The sequence below is a fragment of the Dermacentor variabilis genome, chromosome 1 (assembly GCF_050947875.1).
Source record: "Dermacentor variabilis isolate Ectoservices chromosome 1, ASM5094787v1, whole genome shotgun sequence".
Lineage (NCBI taxonomy): Eukaryota > Metazoa > Arthropoda > Arachnida > Ixodida > Ixodidae > Dermacentor > Dermacentor variabilis.
Window position 1 is genome coordinate 141,954,364 of NC_134568.1, and position 24,605 is coordinate 141,978,968.

At 42.5% G+C, this 24,605-nt stretch overlaps 1 protein-coding gene across 3 annotated transcripts; it reads right to left on the reverse strand.

Annotated features, from left to right (window-relative positions):
• Positions 1–448: 448 nt before the first annotated feature.
• LOC142585605 (uncharacterized) lies at positions 449–17,064 on the reverse strand. Of its 3 annotated transcripts, none has more exons than XM_075696495.1 (8): positions 16,775–17,063; positions 13,372–13,489; positions 12,067–12,113; positions 7,365–7,560; positions 4,009–4,251; positions 2,896–2,967; positions 837–925; positions 449–737 (listed from the first exon to the last, which is right to left on the reverse strand). In XM_075696495.1, exons 1-8 carry the CDS (start codon positions 16,928–16,930, stop codon positions 714–716), a joined length of 945 nt encoding a protein of 314 aa, XP_075552610.1. In that variant the 5' UTR covers positions 16,931–17,063; the 3' UTR covers positions 449–713. The 3 variants fall into 3 exon arrangements, with proteins under 3 accessions (XP_075552610.1, XP_075552627.1, XP_075552618.1); XM_075696512.1 differs by lacking the exon at positions 16,775–17,063 and adding an exon at positions 16,657–16,743; XM_075696503.1 differs by lacking the exons at positions 12,067–12,113; positions 13,372–13,489 and having other exon boundaries at positions 16,775–17,064.
• Between the last annotated feature and the right edge of the window lie 7,541 nt (positions 17,065–24,605).

Consider the following 24,605-nt stretch of genomic DNA (forward strand, 5'->3'; position numbering starts at 1 on the left):
GACTTGCCACGTCCATGGTAGATGTTGGTACATGTTTTTCAGACATATGTACGGCCCAAGTCAGCACCTTATTGCCTAATACAGTGGAATCTCAATAAACGGGAATCGCATAAACGGAACACCATCCTCATGATCGGTTGGTTTTGTATTCATACAATTGTATTGAGCTTTATCGCTCAGTAAATGAAACTCCTGATAAATGGAACCAATTTCCCTGGTCTCTTGAGGTTCCTTTTAAAGAGCAGGTTCTGTAGAAGAGTTTGCTAAACACATACTTGGTTTGTATGCACAAATTTTCAACCTAAGGTTATATACTACATTTTTGCTTGTGTGCACATGAAGCAGGCGGAATAAAAAAATTGCACAAGAAGTTTTAAATGAACATTCAGTTATACTGCTCTCATATGAGAAAGAAAAGTTGGTAGAAACTGACACACACAATGACAAATAGACATTTGTAGGATGACAACAGCCTATCCCACGTGTAATGGGAAGCAGCCTTTATTTTAGTGCGTGTTCCCTTAAACCGCTAGTGGTAAAAAAAAAAAAATGTTGGGCGCAAAAACCCAAGTCAAGTTAAGCATGGCTATTGCTTATCCTTGCTTCAGTTGCCCTTGTCTTTCTTGACCGTATCTCCCTGGATGAGCTCTCCAGGTGTGATGCAGACAGCCTCACTCTGGGGGTGCCAGAGGAAGACGGGGTCCCGAATCATCTCAGTCTTCGGACCCTACCTCATCCTGCACAACGGCCATCACAGAAGCTTCAACGTGTTGAAAGGCACAGCTTAGGTAGGGGCAGAAAGAGTACTCTCCACCAACTGATTAGCTGTGGCCTACCTTCTTGGGTTCTTCGGACTCTTCTGTCTCCATGGGCTCGTCCTTGACCACTGCTGCAGGTTTCCCCCCTGCAGATGGACTGTCCGACTCTGCATGAGCGAAATTACCCATGGCACAGTGAGGCCATGGTGGCTTGGTTTGTTTTTATACAGAGTAGGTTTCAAGACTTGACACTCAAATACTTTAAAGATACAGGACGTGAAGCAGAGGCCTTAAAGGGGGAATGGGGGGGGGGGGGCGGCCTTAAAGATCCGAACACCTGGCATTGGCTTAAACTCCAGGATCCCCTTTTCCCCAGACACAGCTAAGCCGCGCACGGCTACACGCGGCAGGGTCCAACCCTCGTGTGCTTGGGTATGTGGTGTCAACACACACCAGATGTCTGTTGACACAGACGTCCCTGCGGTGCTTATTTAGATGATATAGTTTGCTTATGTTGACGGCAACTGATTTTTTAGTGCAAAAAGTTATATGTATGTTCCACAAGGCACAATGATTCTACAGTAGAGGTTGGTAAATCAGTGTGAACTGAAACAGCAGTGTTGAAGGCTAAAGTGGGCAACACAAAGCATACACTGCACATACCAGTTTCAATATAGCCCTACAAAATATTACAGAGATATTGGGGGCGAGGAGTTACGAAGTCGCCATCTGTCGGAAGCGCCTCCCTTGCGTAGTATGAGGGATCACGCAACGCTATCCCCATAGGTTTCACTTATGGCGCTCAATAAAAACACATGGCAGCCCTCCTGGACATTTATTTAGGTACTCTCAAAACGAGGGAAGTTTCTGACTGTCACTATAATCATTTTGGGCAAACTTAAAGCACAGAATCGCTTACAGACGCTATCTTTTTAACGAATGTGTACAGTGAACGCCACTACGCGCGGTCGCCGCGATGGAGTTTCCCAAACCGGCTTCTTGCGTGATAGGTAGGCAAACGCTGTGAGTAAACTATGTGAAATATGTTCTTATAGTAGGCTGTCTGTATAACCAAATGGGGCACAACAGAATGAAGCCTCAATGCAGCGATCGCACGGGTTCACAGCTACCGACTGCGCGTCTGCACGCAGGTCCCCGCACAATGTTTTGCTTTCGCTGTGAGTGCGTTATCGCAGCGTGTGTGTGTGTGTGCGTGCCTTGAGCTTTAGGCCGCAGCATATGAGCATTCGACAGTACACAAGCAACCATTGTTGCGTGGACGCTATCAAAACTGTTGAAAAATAATTGCGTTGTGGACACGTCGACTGTGATGTACCGTCACGACGATTCAATTTTTTTTTTTGTCTTCTAAATTCTTGGATATTTCAATATTATTTCTCAAGTTGCGTCGCACTGTATGTTTATTGGTCTTCTCAGCGTGCCATTTCCTTCTGCTTCTTTTTCGTAATCGAGTGCATTCATAACACAAACTTGACCGTATGCCATGCCTTTTTTTTTAATGTGCGTCTTACCGCTCCCTTTCCGTTCATGTTGCCTTCATGTTCACTCCCTTTCCTTTCCGTTCAATTTTCATGTAAATATAATAAATAAGGAGTTGATTAGTTAACACTAATTATCTAGTTAAGCAGAATGCGCAAAATAATTTGAGTATCTCCAAGCAACGACAAACAACATTACCTTGGTTTGGTCTAGCCATGAGCAATTGCATATTTTTAAAGCATGGCTCAAGTTATGTGGGAGACCCTGTATACATACGCAGCATACTGTAAACTAGTACAGGCTCATCAATTTTAAATAAATAAATAACTGAAAACTAGCAGTGCTACAAAGTAATTGTATGATAAGCAGGAGCATCAATGTATCTGCAAAACGCATTCTTGTCTCTTGCACATCTGTTTTGAAGTGATAACACAAGGAACTGTTAATAGTAGTGTTTTTCGTCTGCGAATGAGCTACACTAGCAAATAGCACTCATGTGATATGGTAAGCAGATGACAAAAAAGCAGCTTTCCCGGGCCCCCACATTTTTACATGCAGAAAGTTACAGAAAATATGAAAAAACAAAATAAAAAGTTCTAACTTTCAACTCTTAACTCCTTATTTGGTCAATTCTCACCATGCCGTTTTGCTTCATCCTCATTGCAGACTGTCACCTTATCCTCCAAGTCAGGCGGGAAAGTCGGCGTATCTGCACAATACATTATTGTTGTGTCTTACTCATCCTTTTTAAAGTGACAACACTAGGAATTGTAAATAGAAGTTGCATTTCTCCTCTTCAAATTAGTTGTAGTATGTGACAATTAGCTTTCATTTGAAATAGTAAGCAGATGACCAAAATAGCAGTTTCTTTATTAAAAAAGATAAGCAGGAAGCTAGAGAAAAATAAAAAACATTAAACGATTATCCATATCCAACCCACAACTTCTATGTGAAGCGAAGCTTTCCCGATGTGAAGAGCTTGACAAAATGTCTGGTTGTGGAGTAACGATCAGACATTTACGAGGTTACCAGAGTTCTCTATACTCTGGGTACCATAACAGGGAGAAAAACAGAACGCCTACCAGGATGGAGTTGTCTAAAAATTCTTAAACGTTTCAGCTTCCACATGGAAGCCTTGTTCACAGTTTTTAATTGGCCATATGCCTGTCGTACTTGAATGAAATCAAGAGTTTCACGAAATCTCATCTGGTCGGGAAGTAAAGGCTTAAGAGGCTTCATAGGCATATAATGAACAAGGCTTTCGTGTGGAAGCCAAAACCATGAAGAAATTTTAGACAACGCCACTTAGGTTGGCGTTCTGTTTTTCCTCCTATTATGCCTATCCTAGTGATTAATGCTATAAATTTGCCCATTTCATTCCTGAGTCTGGCATTAAGGAAACTAGCATGCACGTATGTGCTCTCACATTCTCATGCTACACAATGACACACAAGGTGATCATCTGAAAGAGCAAGTTGGCACTGGTATGGTAAAAGTATGCATGTGATTATGGCCTAATAGAAGCATTGGACCGGGGATGGGGATGGGGGGGGGCTTGAGGTTCGATCCCACCATGCGGGCATGTAATTCAATTTTTTAAGTACAAGCTATTCGGCAAGAGAGTAGAATCCAACAGCCAATGTCAGGTACGTCCGGGAGGGTTTGCAAAGAAAAAAAAAAAAGAAAGCTCCACATTAAAATAAGATACAATATTTTACCCCATAAATCTCCTTAACTGATCCATTCTCACCACATTGCTGTGCTTCAGCATCTCTGCAGATGGTCAGATCACCCTCCGAGTCATCAACGGGGTCATGAGTAACACCTTTGGTGAGGAACTCTGCCCATGAGCTGTGGTCCTTAGAATGGCTCAAGGAGTCTGGGCCAAAAGCGGCCTTCTTGGCAGGAGGCTGTGCCTTTGGAGACCGAGACACGCCTTGTCCTCTATTTGGAGATGTTGCCGGCATTTTTCTTCGTGCACCTCCATGACAATCTGCATAGTCAAATCCTGTCTTTGGACGCAGCACTTGTATGACGGTATCTACTCTGTATAAACCTTACTCTTGTGTAGAAGACGCACATCATAACTTAACAGGGCATTGACAATCTTGCATATTGATTATTTCGGTTTAATAAGCAGATGTCAACTTGTCTGAAGGCTCAACTCCTCGAGTGCAACAACCATCACTAATTAAAAATGTACTACTTAAGCAAACAGAAAATTGGGCAAGTTGGCACAGATAAATCATGATCACTAATTGCATCTTTTCACACTACCTGTTTCAAATGCACTCCAAGTCCAGTGCCGTGGTGAGGAAACTTGCAGGTTATGTCATTGAAACAGCAGGCTGGTAGTTTATGTCATTACAAACAAGTGACACATGTGCCAGTCAGCTTGCTGTGGCTAACCCGATCGTGTCATCGAAAGCAGCATATGATCAATCTATTTCCCTATCAGTGCAGGTTGATGTAAGGCGCGAGGCTAAATAAAAAAAAAGACACTGTGTGGGTCTTGCACCTCACATTTATTTATTTGCACCTCTGCATACTGATATCCACAGCAAAACTGGTCCTTTCATTTTTCTTCAATTTGTGCTTATTTGCATTCAACATGAGATAAGCCTGGCCTCCTTCCAATCCTTCCGTGAATACACAGCATCTTTTTCTCCCACCTTATTTCAAGTACTCAATGGAAGAAATGGACTTGTCCTTGGCAGTTTCTCTTAAAAATTGTCTGCACAATTGACACTTTTCGTCCTCACTTCAAAGGTTCCTTAGCTGCAACAAGACAAGCAAATAAATTAAATTCTATGATAAAGTGCAGTCTTTCCAAGGTAACGGCCTTTCAATGACACTAAGAGATGAAATGATCACAGACACAGTGACTGAGTGCTGCACCAGTTCTAAATATTACTGAGAACTTTGTTAAATGGTGCACAAGATTTGACACGAGCTGAGGCCACACCATATTGTCTACCTGGCCACCTTTTCCAAAACAAAAAAAATTCCTTCTACTCAAAGTTTTACTGCATTTTATACTACAATTTCCTGCACTACAGTGGGTTAGATTAGGTGGCCCACACAACGTTCATCAGCTACACCATTTTTCACACAATTTTTGAATCTTATGCATATAGAGGTGCTTATGTCCGTGTATTGGATAATGAAAAAGAATAAGAGAGCAAAAATCTAAGCACCAGAGTATGTGTATATACACTGACACATGCAGCCAATGGAAGTTCACAGATGCAAGTTGACGAGGTGCACATGAAGGCGACAGTTCTCCCTTTGTATGGCATTATGCAGACATGCAAACCCAGAAAGGCCTTCACAGTACGATCAGAGAGGCAGAACTGAGATCGAGCCACACCTTGGGTATTAAGCAAAGGAGCACAGCATCCCCAAAGCAAGCAATTCATGTGGAGGTGTGGTTTTAGAACTTAATCAAGGTGGTCACACCACTCTTATATTTCAGAGAAAGGTGTAGTACATGCAACAGCAATGCAGCAGTGCATGACGTCCCAGTCAAAAATAAAAAATAAAAGAGAGAGAAGAAACAATCTATTTCAGTTGGATTTTCTAATGAGACCCAGCTCGTTCCAATTGGACATCATGGGAGGGACAAGTTCCTATTGGTCTTCATGCTAAATCCAGTTCAAATTGGGCATCATGAGATGTCCAGTTGGCTCCATTTGGACATTGCTAGAGCTTGGTATGCGAAGTGGTCCCAATTGGAAGTCACAAGTAACCTCATGAAACAACAAAATAGTTAAATAATAATAGCAGAATTATTCATGTTAGTTTTCAAGTAGACGATTTTTGTACTTTGGCGTGATCAATGGAATTTAGTATTTAGCTTTCTATCAAGGTAAAAATCTCTCGAAATTTTAACAATGTCTCATGAACAACTGGCACAACTTAGTCAACCAAATATTACTTACATATATAGCCCCTGACATCTATCCCTCGTATAGTGAAGTGGTGAATTCTGGTTATGTCAATGAAGAGAACTGCCATAGTGTGTAAATGCATGAGTATGCTTCTTGAAAGGAGTTTTGAGAATGCTGGTGTCAGCTCAAGCTGAGGGCCCATCTTTTTTTTTCCCCTTTTCTTTGTTTTTCATGTTAATCCCAACGAGTCCAATTCAGAGACCAATTGGGTACAATTGTGTTTAAACAACCACATGGTGCAATTGGACCTGTCTATTTTTCCTATGGGTGTCTCAAAAAGGAATGGGAAATTTCCAATTGGTTCGAGCAATTTTTTTTTACTGGAGTTTGTAGCAAAATTTTTCTGAATGAAAGCTTAATGCTATTGATATTGGTAAAAAAACCTGAAAAGTGTGCTAGCTGGAGATACATGTACTGCCAGCATCACTGAAGCTGTGAGCGAGTTATTCGAATGCTATTCTGGTCTTATGTTCACATTGTAAGGATGCTGAGGTCAGTATATAAATGTAATTGTCAGTTGACTTAGACTGAATAGTTATCTGCACAAGATATAACTCCATGACAGAATGCAATGACCTGAAGACCCCACACACACATATAATATATATATATATATATATATATATATATATATATATATATATATATATATATATATATATATATAAAAGAACAGCTGAATAAAGGAAAAGTAGTGTAGTTCATGCAGTAGTTGATACAGCAGGGCAGTTGCTGTTCATATACATTCACATGTATGGAGTTTTTCAGGAGTGCCACCACCATCATGAGATATGGGCAAGTGAAATCACAAAAATGCAAAAATATACAGCATGCCCAATCAAATAAAAACAAACAACAAATAGAAGTCAATATGCACATTTGCATGAACCATTTAAGAATATCTATGTTGCACAGAGATGACAATGGGAAAATGATAGTGCTGCAGCAACCACCACACCTTTATGTCTTATGTACATGGGTCACCAGTGACATTTCACAACGAACCTTTTTTTAAATCTGCTGATGCCTCTAAATGTTTGACTGAAATTTATACAAAATGTCAATTTTCTTGCATTTCATTAGTTCACTGAGAATGGCAAAAGGCAAGCAAGGCAAAAGGCAAGCAGAGCGACAAAAGGCAAGCAATTAAGCTCACCAGACCCCGATGGTCCCTTTGGCAAGCTTTTCACTGGAAGCACAAAGTGGCACTGCTTGCTGGTTGATGGAGATGGCTGAATTGAATGACGACTGGGCCTGTCCGTTTGGTTGTGAGAGGGAGTTGGTGGACCAGACGTGTGTGGCATGTAGTGGTGTCGGTCAGCCAAGTGCAAAGATTGGGGCCCTGGTGACTGCTATAGCATTTGATCAAGGAGAGTCAACATAGTAAGCACCATATCAAGTAAAAAAGGGGGAGTGGCATGCAAGCACAACAGCTCAAACAGCATGCACAATATATCAACCACATGCTCACAGCAAATGACATATCGAAATGCGGAAAACCAGGGTCAGTATATGGTAATGTAGCGATTCCTTCACCTTGATTCTAATTCTTTGTTATCATTCACTGCTCAAATCCGGCCAATCGTGGTGATTATACAGGAGGAGTGGCACTAGGACCTCTGACAAATCGTATAAAGGAAAAGAAGTGGAATAGAATCGTTAAGATTATCTATGGCCCAGCATGCATATGCGATCGTTCATGTATGACACTGGTAAATGGAGTTTTTTTCGAATGGGCATAAAAGCCAGAAGTGTTACTTGAGCTCTAAATATCTTGATCAGTGCAGTCAGGATTTACTCCGACTATAACATTTGCTCTTTGATATGACATGCCTCTTTAGGACCAACGTTAATTATTAAAACTAGTATGAGATGATTCCCGACATTGACAGAGTTTCATTTCCTCTTGCCACACTATCATATTTAGGCAGCTTCTATAGTTTGTTGCATACAAGAAAACATACATGTATGCCTGTTTTTTCAGAAGCTTCGTCTGCAGTTATCACTGCATAAACTTAAGTCTTAAATAGCGTAATGTGCACATAAATAAATACACAGCTAGAATTTGATAAATAAATGCTTTCTAATGATGTTCCAAATTTGTATTGCCTGTATTTCAGAACCCCTCTAAGATTCTTCCGACCCCGCACCTCCCACCCACACTTGTATAACAGGTGTCGCTATTCAGATGCGCAAAGTCTTAAAAATTGTGACGTAAGTACACATTGGACTATCATTCAGAGAGACTGGCATACTTGCATGAGGAATTATATGTTCAGCAAGTTAATATTTACTATTAACTTTTTAATTACTCACTTTACCGCAAATGTTGCAGCAACAATTTGAAAACGATCAGCACTTGAGGCCCGTCTAAGTAGGAATTGGAGACTACCAGCAGATTCATCTATTCTGCCATTAAACTTAAGTGAAAAGCCTCCCCCTACCTCCCAATTTCGCATCCTTTCTTTCTTTTTTTTTTTGCACTATGACACAAAACGGATTGCCCCTGTATTTCAAGGTGCACTTAGGCAGACAGGCCCTCCACTAAATGTTGCTTGCCCACGTGCACATACTGTCACCTTTTTGTCATTCTTTAAGGAAATTAAGAAAATGAAATGGACAATTTTTTCAAACTGGTTCCAGCAAGCTTTTCGACAATATATATCAAAATGCTTTGTTCACTGAATGCCTTCAAGCTCCACTTCAAAAGTGCGGTCCAGCCTTGAATTTCCAAAAACTAGAGTGCAATATAGAGAATTTTAAAAATAATGACATTTGACCTTGATCCTATATTAACTAATCATAAGGTAAAAGTACTCTGAGACTCAATGAGAGTAAAGTGATTAATAAATAAAGTTCTTGACTCATATACCGGGTGTTTCAGCAAACACTTAAAAAAAAATTGCCTGTCGCAGCTAGATAGCACAGTTCTAGTCCACAAGCTGGTCTACTCGAACAGGTGGACATTACTTGCACAAAAAATTGAAGTGCATAATCGACTAATTAACAAGTGTTCACAAATTACATTTTTAACTAATGACCTTAAAGTAAAGTAATTACCTTAAAGGTAAAGTAAGCCCGAAAACAATCAAGCCAAAATTGGAAACTCAATCATAGGAAGAAATGTCTTTTGACAGACAGTTACTACTACTTTGGTGTGACACCAGAGTATGGTTTTCATGAAAGCATGCACCAGAATTGGCATTAAAATTATGAGGCACTGTACTCTGGGAACCTCATTTTGTTTAACTAGGGATGCACAAGACAGCAGTAGAAGAATTCAGAGGTTCAAAATAAGAGAGGTGCTAGTGAATTTGTTGCCATTCTGCAGGGCACTGCTACTAGGGAACTGCATATCTTGGTATAAAAATGCAGTTGCTATGTGAGCCCACTTAATAAAAAGAACAGTGCTTAAGTTGAAAGTAAACAAGATATGTCAGAGTAAGAAGAAGTGGGAGCTACCTTACAGAGGTATTGTACACTAACAAAAAAGCTTCTGAAACAAAAGTTACGTCAATTTCATTTCAAGTGTGCTAAGAATACAGGCAGACAATTATCATTTTCTAAACTGTGTTTTTGCATTACCTGTATATGACAAGACGTTTGCATGAACATTAGTTTTTCTGGCGATAAGAGAAACTTTACCCCAACCAGTCTAGTCATTTTTCATGGATGCCACATGGTTGCAGAGCTTCATGGACAACACCCAGGCTAAATAAAATATATGCCTAATCATCAACATATATGGTCTGAACGACTATGCACTGTTCATTTTGACCTGGAAACTGTGTTGCACCTAGGTCGCACAGGCGAATTCAGCGAAGCTGCAGCAAATGTCACTTTGACAGCACACTGCTACACATGAAAGGAGTGTCATATGGAATTGAGTGTCCAAAAATAAATCCATAGGCACATCTAATTATTTTAGGCAGTATTAATTGAACAACAATCTGATCAATAATCACAAGCTGAGAAAAGACTGCATTGCACCTGACACTCGTGCAAAGCACTGTGCATTTGAAAGTGAAGTGCTGAGGGTGGTTAAGTATTGGCGGTTTCTATTACAAGTGGCATGGGAACATTGATATTTGAAATCTAAAAAAAGTCGCAGTTTCACCTGAATAATTGCTATCACAATAAAGGATAGTTTTACCTGCATTATTTCTGAATCACTGCTATTGATGCTACATACTTTGACACAGCAAATGGCAGACGCACTCACTGGTGAGTATTTTAGTGTCTACTGCGATTTGGTTAACCGTGCTAGGATTTTTACACAAAGTACAATAAGAAGGAGACAGGATTCTTTTTTATTGTCCTTCGTGTAAAAATTCTAGTGCAGTCAACAAAACGATGCTGTAGCAACTAGCTCCAATTGAAGCCATATTGCACACTTACTAAACTAGACATATTACTAAAGCTATCTATGTGATAGCCTCCAAATGGCACTAATGATCAAGTGCACTAGCTCAAAGTAACGCCGAATTTGCCTACCTGACAGGAGTATTAGTGTGTCAAAGCAAAAATATCTCGGCAATTAGCACTTTCTGGCATATTCAGATGAGAACAGCGCTAAAGACATGGACACAGGTGAAGTCTCATGGAAAATGACATGTTGCACCGATTGCGCGCTTCCAGAAACGACACGTATCTGTTATGTCGATGTGGCCGGGTACGCCCGGACAGCGGCCTGAAGGGAGATGAAGACATGGACGGGGACGGAGGGTGCGAGTACGTTCACTGAAAGTGCAGCAGCTTTATAAATAGGGTCGGCGTCACTACGTCAGCACCCTCTGAGGGCGAGGAAAGTTGCTGTTTCGAAACCAAATCCCTAATGTAACAGTATCCATATGCCTTCACCTTTGCCTGTGTCTTAAGGCTGTTCTCACATAAGTTTAAATAACCATGATAGAGTGTATAAGCTTGACTGAAGGAGGACGTAGAAAGAAACAGATACACAGAGACAGCGCTGTCTCTGTTTCTTTTTACATCCTCGTTCAGTCATGCTTACACACTCTATCATGGATTCAAACCAACTAGCCCACCAACATGATTTACCCAGTTCCTGAATAACCAACTAGCCTATGATTTCATGTATAGCTTTTTTATATATAAATGGAAGTTGGGGAAGGTCGTCCCGCTGCAGAAGTGCAATAACATTTGATCCTTCATTAACTGCAGCCTAGTTTCCCTTATACACATACTTTTCAGAAAACAATAGCAGTCATTATTTAGCTCTTTAGAAGATCTTTTTTCTTTCCTTGCTAATATGGCTCAAAAAAATTTTCCTTTCAAACACAGCTTTACAAATTACATCCTTTACAAATCCCTTATCCTCTGCCATAGATCACTCATCTTAAATAGGTTTTAGGTTTTCCGGGTACAATTGGCTAGAATTCATCAGACTGCAGAACATAGCAGTGTCAAGGTTTTGCATTATTGAAGATGGCTAACTTCACAGATGGTAGGATTTAAGTCTTGCAATTAGCATTACTCGTCGGGCTCTCTTGGTGAAATTCTAATTTGCACGATCACTTGTATAGTTACTGCCTCCAACTATATTAAAATGCATGCCTCTGTGGCAAAAGCAATCCTGAGGAAATCATTTATCTCATATTATATCCATATTTAAGAAATTTCAAAAACATTTTCTGAAACACCATGTGTATATGTGCTTCACGGCCTGAAAATAAATATATAGCTATGTGGTTCTTCAATCAAAGCATGCAGGCATCATGCAGGCAACCATGCAAGGTACTGAACAAGCAAAATAAAGCAAATAGGCATGCATGAATGCATATGCATCTTCATAGGATAGGACACACAGTTCCCTGTCTACAAGAAGAAACTAGCAAAACCTGTGAGGTTGATGGCTGACACAGGACTTCACTCCTTTCTTGGGCAGCTGTTAAATTAACAGTATTAAACAGAGCACCACGAACACTTATAACTTACAAAAGCATTGCCGAGTTTGTAACATAAATATGACAAGCCTCTCAGACATTATAAATCAGTACTTATATAAATCAAGCAGCTTGTTAAGTTTCATCTATTCACCTTGCAAAACTGTGTTAATGAAGCTTGTTCTTTTAAAACATATTTGTTAACTCAATCTGTGCTCAAAAATTATAATATAGTAGTATCAATATCCATTTTGTTTGTCTTGTAGTCCCTTGGCAGTCCCATATGTTAACAGACCACTGATGCAACCCTTCAAAGGGTTCTGCGGTTGATCCTGACTAAATTAAAAGATTGATTGATTGAAATGGGCACTATATGACACCACAGCAGAATTATGATGCGAGTGATGCCATAAATCTTGGAATTTCACACTTTCCCAAAACTGTTCTGGTGAAGTGACTGACAGGACAAAACCTCATTTAAAGTAAAGCACACCAAGTAAGCAATGCATTAGAATGATTGAGGTTTCTGTGCAAATGTGAACACATGCATGCCATGAGAACCTTGAACTACCTAAACAGTGCAGCTCCAGGAAAAATAAAGCATCAAGGAGATAAGCAGAACCAAAGCAATTGTGACAGAACTTATAAATACTATACTGCAAACACATGAATGTCATGGGAAAACAGGGGGAAGGTGGGAGATGGAAATTCAAGACAATGAGCAAAACAAGAACAAGTTGAAAGCGGGAGTTATCGTTTCGAAAAGTGGACTTTTCTTCAAGGCCTTGAAGAAGACAAATCCACTTGTCGAAACGTTGGGTCCTGCTTTCACCTTGTTCTCGTTTTGCTCACCGTCATGAATGTCATGGGAAGCATAAGCTATCCATGCTGTAGAACTCCAGGCAAAGATAAAGCATAAGGGAGTGAAGCAGTACCAAAGGCAAATTTTATTAATGAACATGCTTACTATTCTGTAAACCCATGAATATCACAGGAAGCTTGAGCTATCTATGCAGCACAACTTCAGACAAAAGAAAGCAAAGAATGAAACAGAACCACAGCCTTTGACTAATACATTCTATTCTGCCCATTTCATGCGAATTTTCATTGCCATCAGTCTCAAAGACAGAAACAAATGCATCTAAAGAAGGAGAGACTACAAGGCAATGAACTTGAGAAAAGGGCAGCCTGTTCACCAATTGAGTTCTACCTAACATGAAAAAAGTAACTCTATATTACACTACGAAATGAAAAACTTACGTTGCATTAGTTCCAAGCCAACTTTCAAAGCTGGTGCACAAAGTGGCACCTCATGGGAGCCATCAGAACTACCAACATCCTTATTGTGCTCCGCATCAGATAATTGATCTGCTGAATGCTGTTGAGAGATGAATAATCAATTATCAAGCGATTTATTTATGGGAAATAGAGTTCAAAAACAGTGCTAATGAGTTTACAATGCACAGTATAATTAAACGTTCATTAGACACAAAACTTTTCCAATTAAACACCTTAAGTTATAGAATGCATGGTGCAGAAGGAGTCACAAATAGCACACTGCTGCCATTATTGCCAACAATTTTAAAAATGGTTCGTGCACCAGAATACAACCTTCCATGTAAAGACGTGCATGCAGGATCTGCTGACATACATGAGCCGCAGAACTCCACTCACGACACACAACATAAGCTTGGCATTACTCATTTAGCTGCAACCACTGCTTGAAGCTATTCAGAAAGCTTGCTCAAATGATAGGTCTGGGACCACATGTCATAATGATTCCTTTCATGGTTTATTCTTTTTTCACTTCATCAATGGCTCACGTGAAGCCTTGGGCAGAACGTTGCAGGTTTGAGCCATCGGTACGACAAATGGCAAGTCTAACAAACAAAGCCAGAAGAATGTTCACAGAACATGACCCTTTTGCGTGAAATGTTTGCGTGCTTTAAGAGCAGGACACAGCTGACATTGCAGTAATAAAACCATACTGTCTTGGTGCTCTCATAGCAATTAGTTTTGCATACAGAGTATTACACACAACGCTGACTCTCATATGTGCCACCAAAGTATCATACATAGTGAGGAAATATGGCAAAGCCCTTTTTCCTATGCACTGTAAAACTGTGGGTATGTCTTCTGCTACTAGCCGAGCAAAATGCACGACCTGGTATGCAATGAAAAAAGCTTGCACATATTCGGTTTTACATGGCTACTGCAGATGTACCGACAGATGGTCGTTCTTTATAATGCTGTATGATCGAGCTTACGATTTCCTAAAGGCCCCGGACACTGCCCAGGAGGTGGGTCGGAGCAAGAGCTCTCAGCACCTTACATGGCAAGTTGTGGCAACATTGGTATGGAGGGTCCGGTCCACCAGTGTTGTTTTAGCACCAAAACTAGGTATGCGCTCTTGCTACAGAAAGGGTGCAACTTTTGCTTTGCAACTTCAAGCCAATGGCAAAGTTATTCGCTTCCGCCTAAGAAATTTACACCGCTAGACATGTGCTCACCGTGAAAATCACTGTCATTTTTGTGCTGGAGTGCGTCAGTGATAGAAACACACAAAGTGTTTCTTCGGAAGCTGCCATGGCCTATATAAAATCATGCTTTGACATAGAGGTTCAGCAGAGTCTATGAGCACAATCAGCTCACTATTCCAGTTGCTTGCTCTTTGGTGGCACTGCTTTGATGCTCTTGTGAGCCCTCAATTTTCACTTACTTTAGCGTGCTCAAAGTGATTAACCGCTTCTCGAGCTAATGCACAGAGGTAATGTTGAAGTGTGCCCATTATATTCAAGCCATCGGAATGTCAATGTCTTTCGCTGAATCACTAACTGCGACCATGCTTTAAAGAAAACAAAATGCAAACAAACTCTGCGGGGCACAAAAGGCGACCTAAATCCAGATTTTTTTAATACGGGCCGCCTCACGGTAGACTTCTGGTGCACTATTACTATTATGCATTGCAGTGCTATTGCAACTCAGCAAGAGGCTTCACACTAACCAAAGGTAACTGAGAAATCTGACTGGAATTAACTCGTCTTGAGTTGCTAATCAGAGAGAATTGCTCCGGTTAGCTGTCATCACTGCTGCATGTGAGCAGCACCTACCAGGTGCATACCTTCACCGGATGCTGAAGTAACAGAAACCTGCTCTGACCGCCAGTGAGAGAACAGAGAGGGGTTGTAGCCTATGAAGCATCGGCGAGAAAATCGAGCAAGGCATAAAATCGACCAGAGCAACAACCTATATAAGATGTATATATGTTAAGCTTGATTTCTTGAACAATTTTCTAGCCCCAACACGGCAACGAGGACATCTTGACCAAGCCTCTTTTGAAGGGCAAAATTATGACACAAATGTCCAGCGATGCCATTAAGAATGTCAACATACAACCAAAAACAGAGTCGCCGGTGATTCGACAACTGCACACGTGAAATCACCGATGACACGGAATGGAAGGCATAAGCGTAGGCTCACATTTCAAAAAGATTCATTGTTATTGAACATGCCAATTCCATGCTGTGCCATCGGCAGTTTCAAAGCCATGAACTGCCCTGTCTCACAGGATGTCTATACGTCCTTAAGGCCCTTAGTAGCACTTCCACTGTGACAGGTGGTACAGTCGGCCCCCACCGGGAAACTCGACTGTCAGGAGCTTATACAGTGAATATTGGATTTTATTTTGTACATAGTTACAGATTGCATTAGTTTGATTTGCGTAAAATTATCTACGACTAGCCGAGAAGAAGCCTTTTCCTAATGCAAATCATATATTCGCAAGTCACAATGGTTGACAATGCCCATCTTGCATCATGACCATTGCTGTGCAAAATATGGTAGTCCAATAGCCAGAAACGAAAACATATGTATTACATTGACATAAGCACAGGATGAAAACCATCAAGCTTGATAATGAAATAATTCTGCTATGTCTCCTATTCCACCAAGTTTTCCCATTAACAAGGAACGCAACATTAAAAATCGACGTACACACTCCGTTGCAAACTGCCGGGCCTTCACGAACATATCGCGGTAATGCAGACGTGGTCGATCTTTTAAATATTTATTTAATGTTTTTTTTTTATCATCCGCGGCGTAGTGGTGGCCGATCCACACAACAATGCATGATGGCGGCGCAATGGCGGCACAACGGCATCCGAGTGTTCATTTCACGAACAGTAAAAAGATGGAAAGAGTGGAATAGAAATATTGTACGCATGCAGGAACATGAGAACACCGGTCGTCATGCCATGACATTTCCGGCAGACGACTGCTTCTATGCCCTTGCGGTGCTTACGTTGATCAATGCTCGCAAATGGTTAGGCCTAGCCTAGCACATTGTTTTACGACAAAGCTGTGAAGTACAGCGTGGAAAAAATGTTGCACCGTACAACATCGGCTAATCTAGCTCACTTTCGAATGCATATGAGCGCATGCTCCAAAAAATTAAAATGTTTAAGTCTCGACGTTTAGCGATGCAGCATGCGGTTATTGTACGCATCGCGATTATAGGATCGGCTACAAAAGCTATTGTAGGCTTACACGGTGCTTCTGAGGTGGGCGCCCTCGTTCTTCGGCAACTTGTAAAACACGTACAGGTTAAGGAACAGTTTAAACCAAGGAGCACGTTCTGAGAGCTCAACTAACACATGAAACTCACCGCTCCCCCTTGTAAAGCAGCCTGTCGCTTGAGGTACTGGAATAACGGCAGCTCATCCAAGGGAATCAGTTTGGAGCCGCGGCCATAACACGGCAGTGGTATTACTTTGATCTCATCAACAGGGGGTTTACCAGACTGACTGGGCTGATGCTCCATTATGTTAAAACCTTCGTCTTGAGCGTCAACTGCACGATGTTAGAGGATCCACGTAGGCTGTTCAACGTGAAATGGAACTCTAGCCCGTGCTCTAACCCTAGCTGCAACAAGTGCACCGAGTGGCGCTGATGCTCATTACGATGATGATGATGTCTGTTATGATTATAATGCACGCAAATGTACGCTTACACTGATCAGTGCAGCAAAGCCATATCAATTGACAAGTAATAATTCAAATTATTACGAGTCTCGATGCACTCTCTTCGGTATATGTCCCGCGATTATCCACTCTTACCCTCTAAAAGAAGTTTGCATCCGTTATCGCGTATATCTGCCACACAACGATAATCATCATCTGCCTTGATGATTTTCCTTTCTTCAAAATACCGGGCCCGCTACTTTCCTGTCGGGAATGCTATGGTAACGCGCATGCCGTTCGTTACTGGAAAGTACCGGGCTTGCAGCGTTAAAGAAAGGAAACACATCAAGGCATATGACGATTATCGCTGTGTGGCAGATATACACCCCAAAGGGTGCAAACTTTTTTTTAGAGTGTGCTGATAACGCGCATGCCGTTCGTTACTGGGAAGTACCGGGTTCGCATCGTTAAAGAAAGGAAATGCGGACAAGACAAATGACGTTTACCGTTGTGTGGCAAGATGGACCCAAAGGGTGTGATTTTGCTTTAGTGTCGTTGTGGGACAAGATAAGCCCCAAAGGGTGCAAACTGTCTCAGAGTGCGCTATCAAAAAAATTGTTATGACTGCATGTGAAACGTGCTGGAAAGTTGGATGCTGCTTTTATACAGCTAGACAAATTAAGGTGCACCCTTCGGAGTGTATATCTGCCACACAACGATAATCGTCGTCTGCCTTCCTTGCGTTTCCTTTCTTGAAAACGCCGCGCCCGGTACTTTCCTGTCGGGGAATGCTATATGTCATGCTAATAACGCACATGCCGTTCGTTACTGGGATCGAAGTACCGGGCTCGCAGCGTTAAAGAAAGGAAATGCGGACAAGAGAGATGACATTTATCGTTGTGTGGGTAGATACAACGCAAAAGGTGTAATTCTGTGTTGTAGTTTAATGATATACTAATTCCGTACACTCTTGAAAAATGTTACACCCTGTGAGGCTTTTCTTCTCCCACAACGTTAGATAATCGTCATCTGTCCTGCCCGCATTTCCTTTCTTTAACGCTTCGAGCCCGGTACTTCCAAGTCACGAACGGCTTGGGCGTTATTAGCGTAACACAGCATTCTCGGCAGAAAAGTAGTGAGCGCTGAGTTTTCAAGGAAGAAAACGCAAGCAAAGGCAAATGACGATTATCGTTGTGGTACAAGCCCCAAAGAATGCAAAAATTTTTAAGAGTGTATAGGTAGCACGTACGCACTCAATCACATCATACTGGTGTTCTGCTTAAATATATGGCGTTAAATTATATTCGGGGGTTTTAAGTGCTAAAACCACGATTTGATTATGAGGCACGCCGTAGTGGTGGACTCCGGATTAATTCTGACCACCAGGGGATCTTTAACATGCTGCCAATGCACGGGACCGAGGCGTTTTACTGCGACAGCAATTATATGGACAGTCCATGCGCATTTCCAACGTCGGCGTCGCCGTGATGTTCGCTATAAAGTCCAAGTGCGATATCCTCGTCAAAGCGTTCCGTATGCTGTATGTGCGAGTGAAAGCGTGTCACGGCTAGCCAACGATGGTGGCTCAATCTCGCGCGCGCGAGGGAGGAACGTGGGGTGGGAGAGCGCCGTGTTCGTTCTATTCGTTCTAGGCGTTCTACTCCAGTGGCGTGAAGTGTCGTGAAGACCCTGATGTCACTCTATACACACAAAAATTCAGTACTTAATGAACTATATTCCGTCTTGTGTAAAGCGTATAGATCTAACCAGCATATCATTATATGCTGGGTGCCTGGCCATAGGAGCATCGAGGGTAACGTTCTGGCGGACGAGATGGCCACGTCAATCGCATCGCAAGCTGTTAACCCTACCGCTGAGGTGCCTGTCACAGATCTGAGGCCTTTCTTGCCAAGGAGGCTGCGAGACCACTGGCAACGCATGTGGGATGCGGAAACGGATAAGCTCCACCTGATAAAACCACAGTTAGGATTCTCGCCCTCTGTAACAAAATCACGCCGTACAGATGTCCTATTCTGTCGTATCAGAATAGGACACACATTTGGCACCCATAATTTTCTACTTACCGGAAGTGAACCTCCAACCTGTGGTAGATGCGGGGAGAGGCTGACCGTACTCCACGTCCTCCTGGAGTGTCGGGAATCCGAATCTGAGAGAAAGAGACATTTTTCCTTAGCATACCGGCAGCACATTCCTCTTCATCCTGCAATGTTTCTTGGTCCAGAACCGCTTTTTAATACAGACACAGTCCTAGGTTTCCTCAGAGATGTGGTCTTACATGTTATTAGTCCAATGCATTCGTAGCGCCTCCTCTGTCCAGAGGATGCCACTGCGATAATTGTTTTGCATAGCACATGCCTCCAGGCCCTTGTGTTTCAAGGGCTCTAAGGAGGTAGTAGTGCTCCAGCATGTTTTATAATCGTATCATTCTTTTTAAATGCATCTAAATGTTCATAGTACAAGTCATACATCATCGCCATAATTTTATTATACAGATTATACGCACTTTAGAGCGTATCTTTTAAGGCCCCTTTACAGCCATGTCACACCAATTTCATAGTAATCATAATTAAACTGCAAACTCACTACCTCAGACATGGCGCTCTTTGGCCATACCTGGCCCTTCCCAGGTAGCACACAAAATCTTGAAAACGTCGTATTAAGGGATTCAACGTCTGAAACGGATTTTTGACCAAAATCGACGCATCAAAGACGTTCCAAACAAGATAGCTTAAAAACGAGGGGTGAATACGTTTTGATAACGTTGGAAGCCAGACAGCTTAAAAACGAGGGGTGAATACGTTTTGCAAACGACTCAAAACGCCACCGCCACGCCACGGCGCGTCAGCCTCTTTAGCGGCTTCTACAATGTTCAACAACCCATCAACGCGATCCAACCTTGCGCAAGGTGGCGATACCGTCGTCAAATCATGTGACCAAGGTGGCCACGTGATTCGTGATGCCGGGCAGCCGGGCGAGCCGGGGCTTAGTCGCGTCGTCATGGCGTCGTCACGTCACCGCACTCGCATTGCGCTGTGGTGTGTTTGCGGCTGTTCTGAACGTGCTGCCGCTGCCCTTTGCTATGTAAGTGCTGCAGTGTTTTGCTGTCAAGAAAACGATATTCTATGATCAGTTTGGGTTGTGCGATATGTTTGTGTGGTTTTAATTTGGAAATCAGTAGTGTTTTCAATTGTTATGTGATCAAGGCGGCCACGTTATTCGTGAAGCCGGGCATAGTTACGTTATCGCACTCGCATGGCACTATGGTCTGTTTGCGACTGTTCTGAATGTGCTGCCGCTGCCCTTTGTCATGTAAGTGTTGCAGTGCTTTGCTGTCAAGAAAACGACATTCTGTGATTAGTTTGGGTTGTGCGATCTGTTTGAGCCGGGCATAATAACGTTATCGCACTTGCATTGCGCTGTGGTATGATAGCGGCTGTTCTGAATGTGCTGCCGCTGCCCTTTGTCATGTAAGTGTTGCAGGGTTTTGCCGTCAAGAAAACGACGTTCTGTGATTAGTTTGGGTTGTGCGATCTGTTTGTGTAGTTTAATTTGGAAATCAGTAGTGTTTTCAATTGGAGGGCGCGGAGTGGAGGGCACTAATCAGCTCTTCAAGTTCATTGTCATGTCAGGTGAGGCGCCTTTTCACTGACGCTGTAATTAAGGCGTTAAGGGCAGTATAAGGACGAAAGTTAGAGGGACGAAATCGTGCCTGTGTGTCCCTAGCGTCGGGGTCGGCTGCTATGCGTGATCCTAACAAGAAAGCATTTTGCAGAATGCGAAGAAAGGCGGCAAAATTTCTGTCTGTGCGCACCTTGCCGATCTCCGCAATAGAGCCATCATCGTGGTATTTTAGTCTCCCGTTTAGCAAGAGTGTTGCAGACAAGGGAACTGGTTCAAACAGGCTTTTTTTTTAATGATTCACTACTAGTGCGGTATCCCAAAAGGTGAGGTCAAGTGCTCCCCCTATTTTCTTCCCTCGCGCTACAGCGCACTGACAGAATTTTGCGTGCACCATACCGTGCTTTTATCGTTTGCGCTTCAGTTTCTCGATAGTGTTTTCGCCCCCTTTACCCACGTGATGGGTATTTCATGGTATTACCGTGTACCACATGTGTCCATATATTGTGTCCAATATATGAAACGGCCAAATTCGATTTTATTTGACGCCTCAACTGGTAGTAATGTATTGAGTCCCTTGTAGCTTTGTGCTTGTTATCAATTTTACTATTTGGCGAATGGATACAGCATGTACGCTGCATAACTCGCTTGTGCATACTGCATACGTGAGTCGAGTATGCCCTTGGTATAAAATAACTTGTATACTTTAGGTAGTACGATTGTTTGCAGTTTGGGACATGTGTCGGAATGTACGCTGTGCGCCCTTCGCGCTTTACGGCGGCCTGCCGAGTTCGTGCGGGTGCCATGTGTGCGCATGGAGTTCGCGAAGCGCTCTCGCAGTTTTTTTTAATATATATATACATGTGTTCTGTTCGCGCGCTTCGCACAACAGGGCATGTCGCAGTTCTTTGTCCTTGTGCAACACATTTTCCTAGCGTACGTCTGTGCATTATTTGGTACCGGTTTCACACGGGGCTCTTTTAGCCGCTATCCAGTCCGTTACAAATCGAATTTCTCGGTCGTGATGGCTCCTCTGCGCAAGCTACGAGAGTGAGCCAGTCGCATCGATAATTTCGATCCGGATCGGGTTTGATCGCGATCGAGAGTGGTCGTGTGACATCGGTTTTACACGTGGCTCCCACATAGGGAACACTTTAAGTTCAATGCTACTGAGTGAAGAGCAAGTGCATATATATGCCAGTGGTGGTATGTGGGCAAGTCTTTCTGGTGAAGCCAATACTTGTGCATTCAAAACATTTCAATTACCAGCGTAGTGCATCAATGTGTCTACTTCGACAAAATGGAGCACCAGTGCAGATATCTGAACATACCTGTCCAGGGCAGCAAGTGTGTCTAGATTGAAACCACTACCAGCATGTGCGGCAGTTCTATTTCCAGCAGCGGGACTGCACAATAATCAGTATGCTCTCAAGCTGTTTTTCTATGAAGCTCTGCCTGGACTGTGTGTCAAATATTTTTGGACGTGAAAGTGGGGGTGAATTGGTAAACATCAGTGGAACTGTGCCTGGACTTTGTGGCAAATGTTTTTGGATGTGAAAGTGTGAGTGAACTGGCAAAGAATTTGCTCTGGGCTACATGTGTTAAACGTTTTTCTCATTCAGAGTGCTTTTTTTTACTTTAGGAGACTGGAGATGTGCGCAAAGTGTGACATGTCAGTGTGCTAATTAATGTATTTGCTGGTTTGCAAATTATTCGTTGCAACTTTATTTTTGCCAGAGAGGTACAACTTTGCCTCTTGTAAAGGGCTTTTTAGATAACACACTTACTATTTATTATGACCATTGCTTCCTTTGTTACACAAATGCAGCTTCCAGTGCATTCCAGTTTATTTCCATGTTTATGTAAGTTTCTAATATGAGGCTTGCACATTCATTTCTCGTGTTCTGGAGTGGCAAGATGCAGCATTACTGTCTCATCGTTCGCTGTACTACAGTAGTGTTCACTTGTTACACTGAATCCCCCGTTTAAGTATTCTGTACTAATTTCACTTTATTGCTTTTTTGTTGTATGGTTATTTTTTCTCGCCATTACCTTCTTTGATATATCCTAAAGGCAATATTTCCAATTTTGCATTGTTCCCATTTTTTATTTCTGTCACAGGATTGTTTTATGATGGTATGCGGTGGTATTTCTTTTTGTGCTCTTTTCAAGCTTCTAGATGATTGGTAACATTGCTTGGAGGCAGTTACCATCCAATTCATACTATTGCATTTTTCAGTCTACTTCTTCCATTCGCTCCGATGTCACTTCTGCACAACTCTAGTCCATCTAATAGCACGCGCACTTTACTATGATAAATTAGACACTTTAGTACACTCCAGGTTTTTCTGTTCATTTTTGTGTGTGTACTTGGAATTTTGTTTATGTGCTAGTGAATGTTCACTTTCGAGTTCATTACGAATCTTTTCTGCGATTTTTGGCATTGTTGATGTACTTTTATTTCTATTTGCATTTCTCACACAGTTTGTTCGAACCTTGCATAAGCATTACATTTTAATAAAGTGTTCTTGCTTTGTCAGAATGTTCTCATTTCATGCACTCTTGGCATGAAGGGCTTGGTCTGGCCACCTGCCAAGACGTGGCCATTTGTTCTTTGCAGGATGTCATTCCCATTGTGGTTGTAAGCATCGTAGCTTACTAAAGGCGGTATTAAGGATTTATTATTCCTAACAGGCTCATTTTCGTGCGACTTGGTAGACGATGCGCCGGCCATGCGGGGAACAGTGCTTGGCACTGCGCCATGGCTCTTACAGTCAACACCGACGCTTCTACTCATCTGGGGCGCGATTCGAGATCGTTGTTCGAAACGCCCGATCAGTTTCACCTCACGCAATTGGCCTAGGCCGTGCCAACGGGTGCGGCTGACGTCTGCGCGGCATAGGCCAGTCGCGTGAGGCGAAACTAAACGCGTGTTTTGAACAACGATGTCTCATCGCGCCCGTCACCCGCGAAAATTAGCTTCAGATGATCGTAAACCTTTCAAGACCGCTTCTAGACCAGCTTTTTGATAACGTCCTAAAAACGTTTAGAAATTGGTTACGAATAGTTTTGGCAAAGGGATTACTTGTGTCTTTCCCAATCCTATTTCTAGACCAGCTTTTCGAATACGTCTTGCAGACCTGTTCTAGATCGTCTCAAGAAAGTGATTAAGCCGGACATTAGCAGAGATATCCGACGTTTTCCCGCCGAAGTTCTCTCATTCGTGTCTTCTTTAACCCGTTTTTATCGTCTTGGATAAACGCTACGAAAACGTTACGTATCTCTTTTGTGCTACCTGGGTTGCGCCATAAAACCCCATACATCATCATCACCATCCAGTGGCGGCTGCGCACGGCGCCGCCCCGTGGTCCCTGTCTTGAAAGCGATGAGCGATGGGAGCGGTAGGTTCGTGTGCGCTTCGTTCTAGCCTCTTAGGGTTGAAACGAGAGGCAGCCCAAAGGTCAATTCGCTCGCTGCTGCAATGCCACGCTTCCTCACTCCAGCGTTTTGACAGTGAGCGTGTTCAGTCACCGAATGAGAGGTGTTCATGTTTACTTGTGAACGCGTGACACCATGGTTGTTAATTTTGACACCATGTTTACTAGTAATTCAGTAGTAAGCGAATGTTTATACGGCTGATAAAACTATATATTCTTAACCCTTACTTCGTATAGCTGTCTATTAATCTGCAATCGCATTCGATGCTTCTCCTTCCGGGCGAAACTGCGGCTTTTTTTTATTTCGCTCCCACCGAAACGCGGCTGCCGCGACCGGGATGTGCTCCCGCGACCTCGTGCTTGGAAGCGCTATACCATAGCCACTAAGCCGTGGCGGCGGGTAAATACATGGCGTTGCCGTATCTTACCAGGAAAAAATGAATGGCAATATCGAATCATA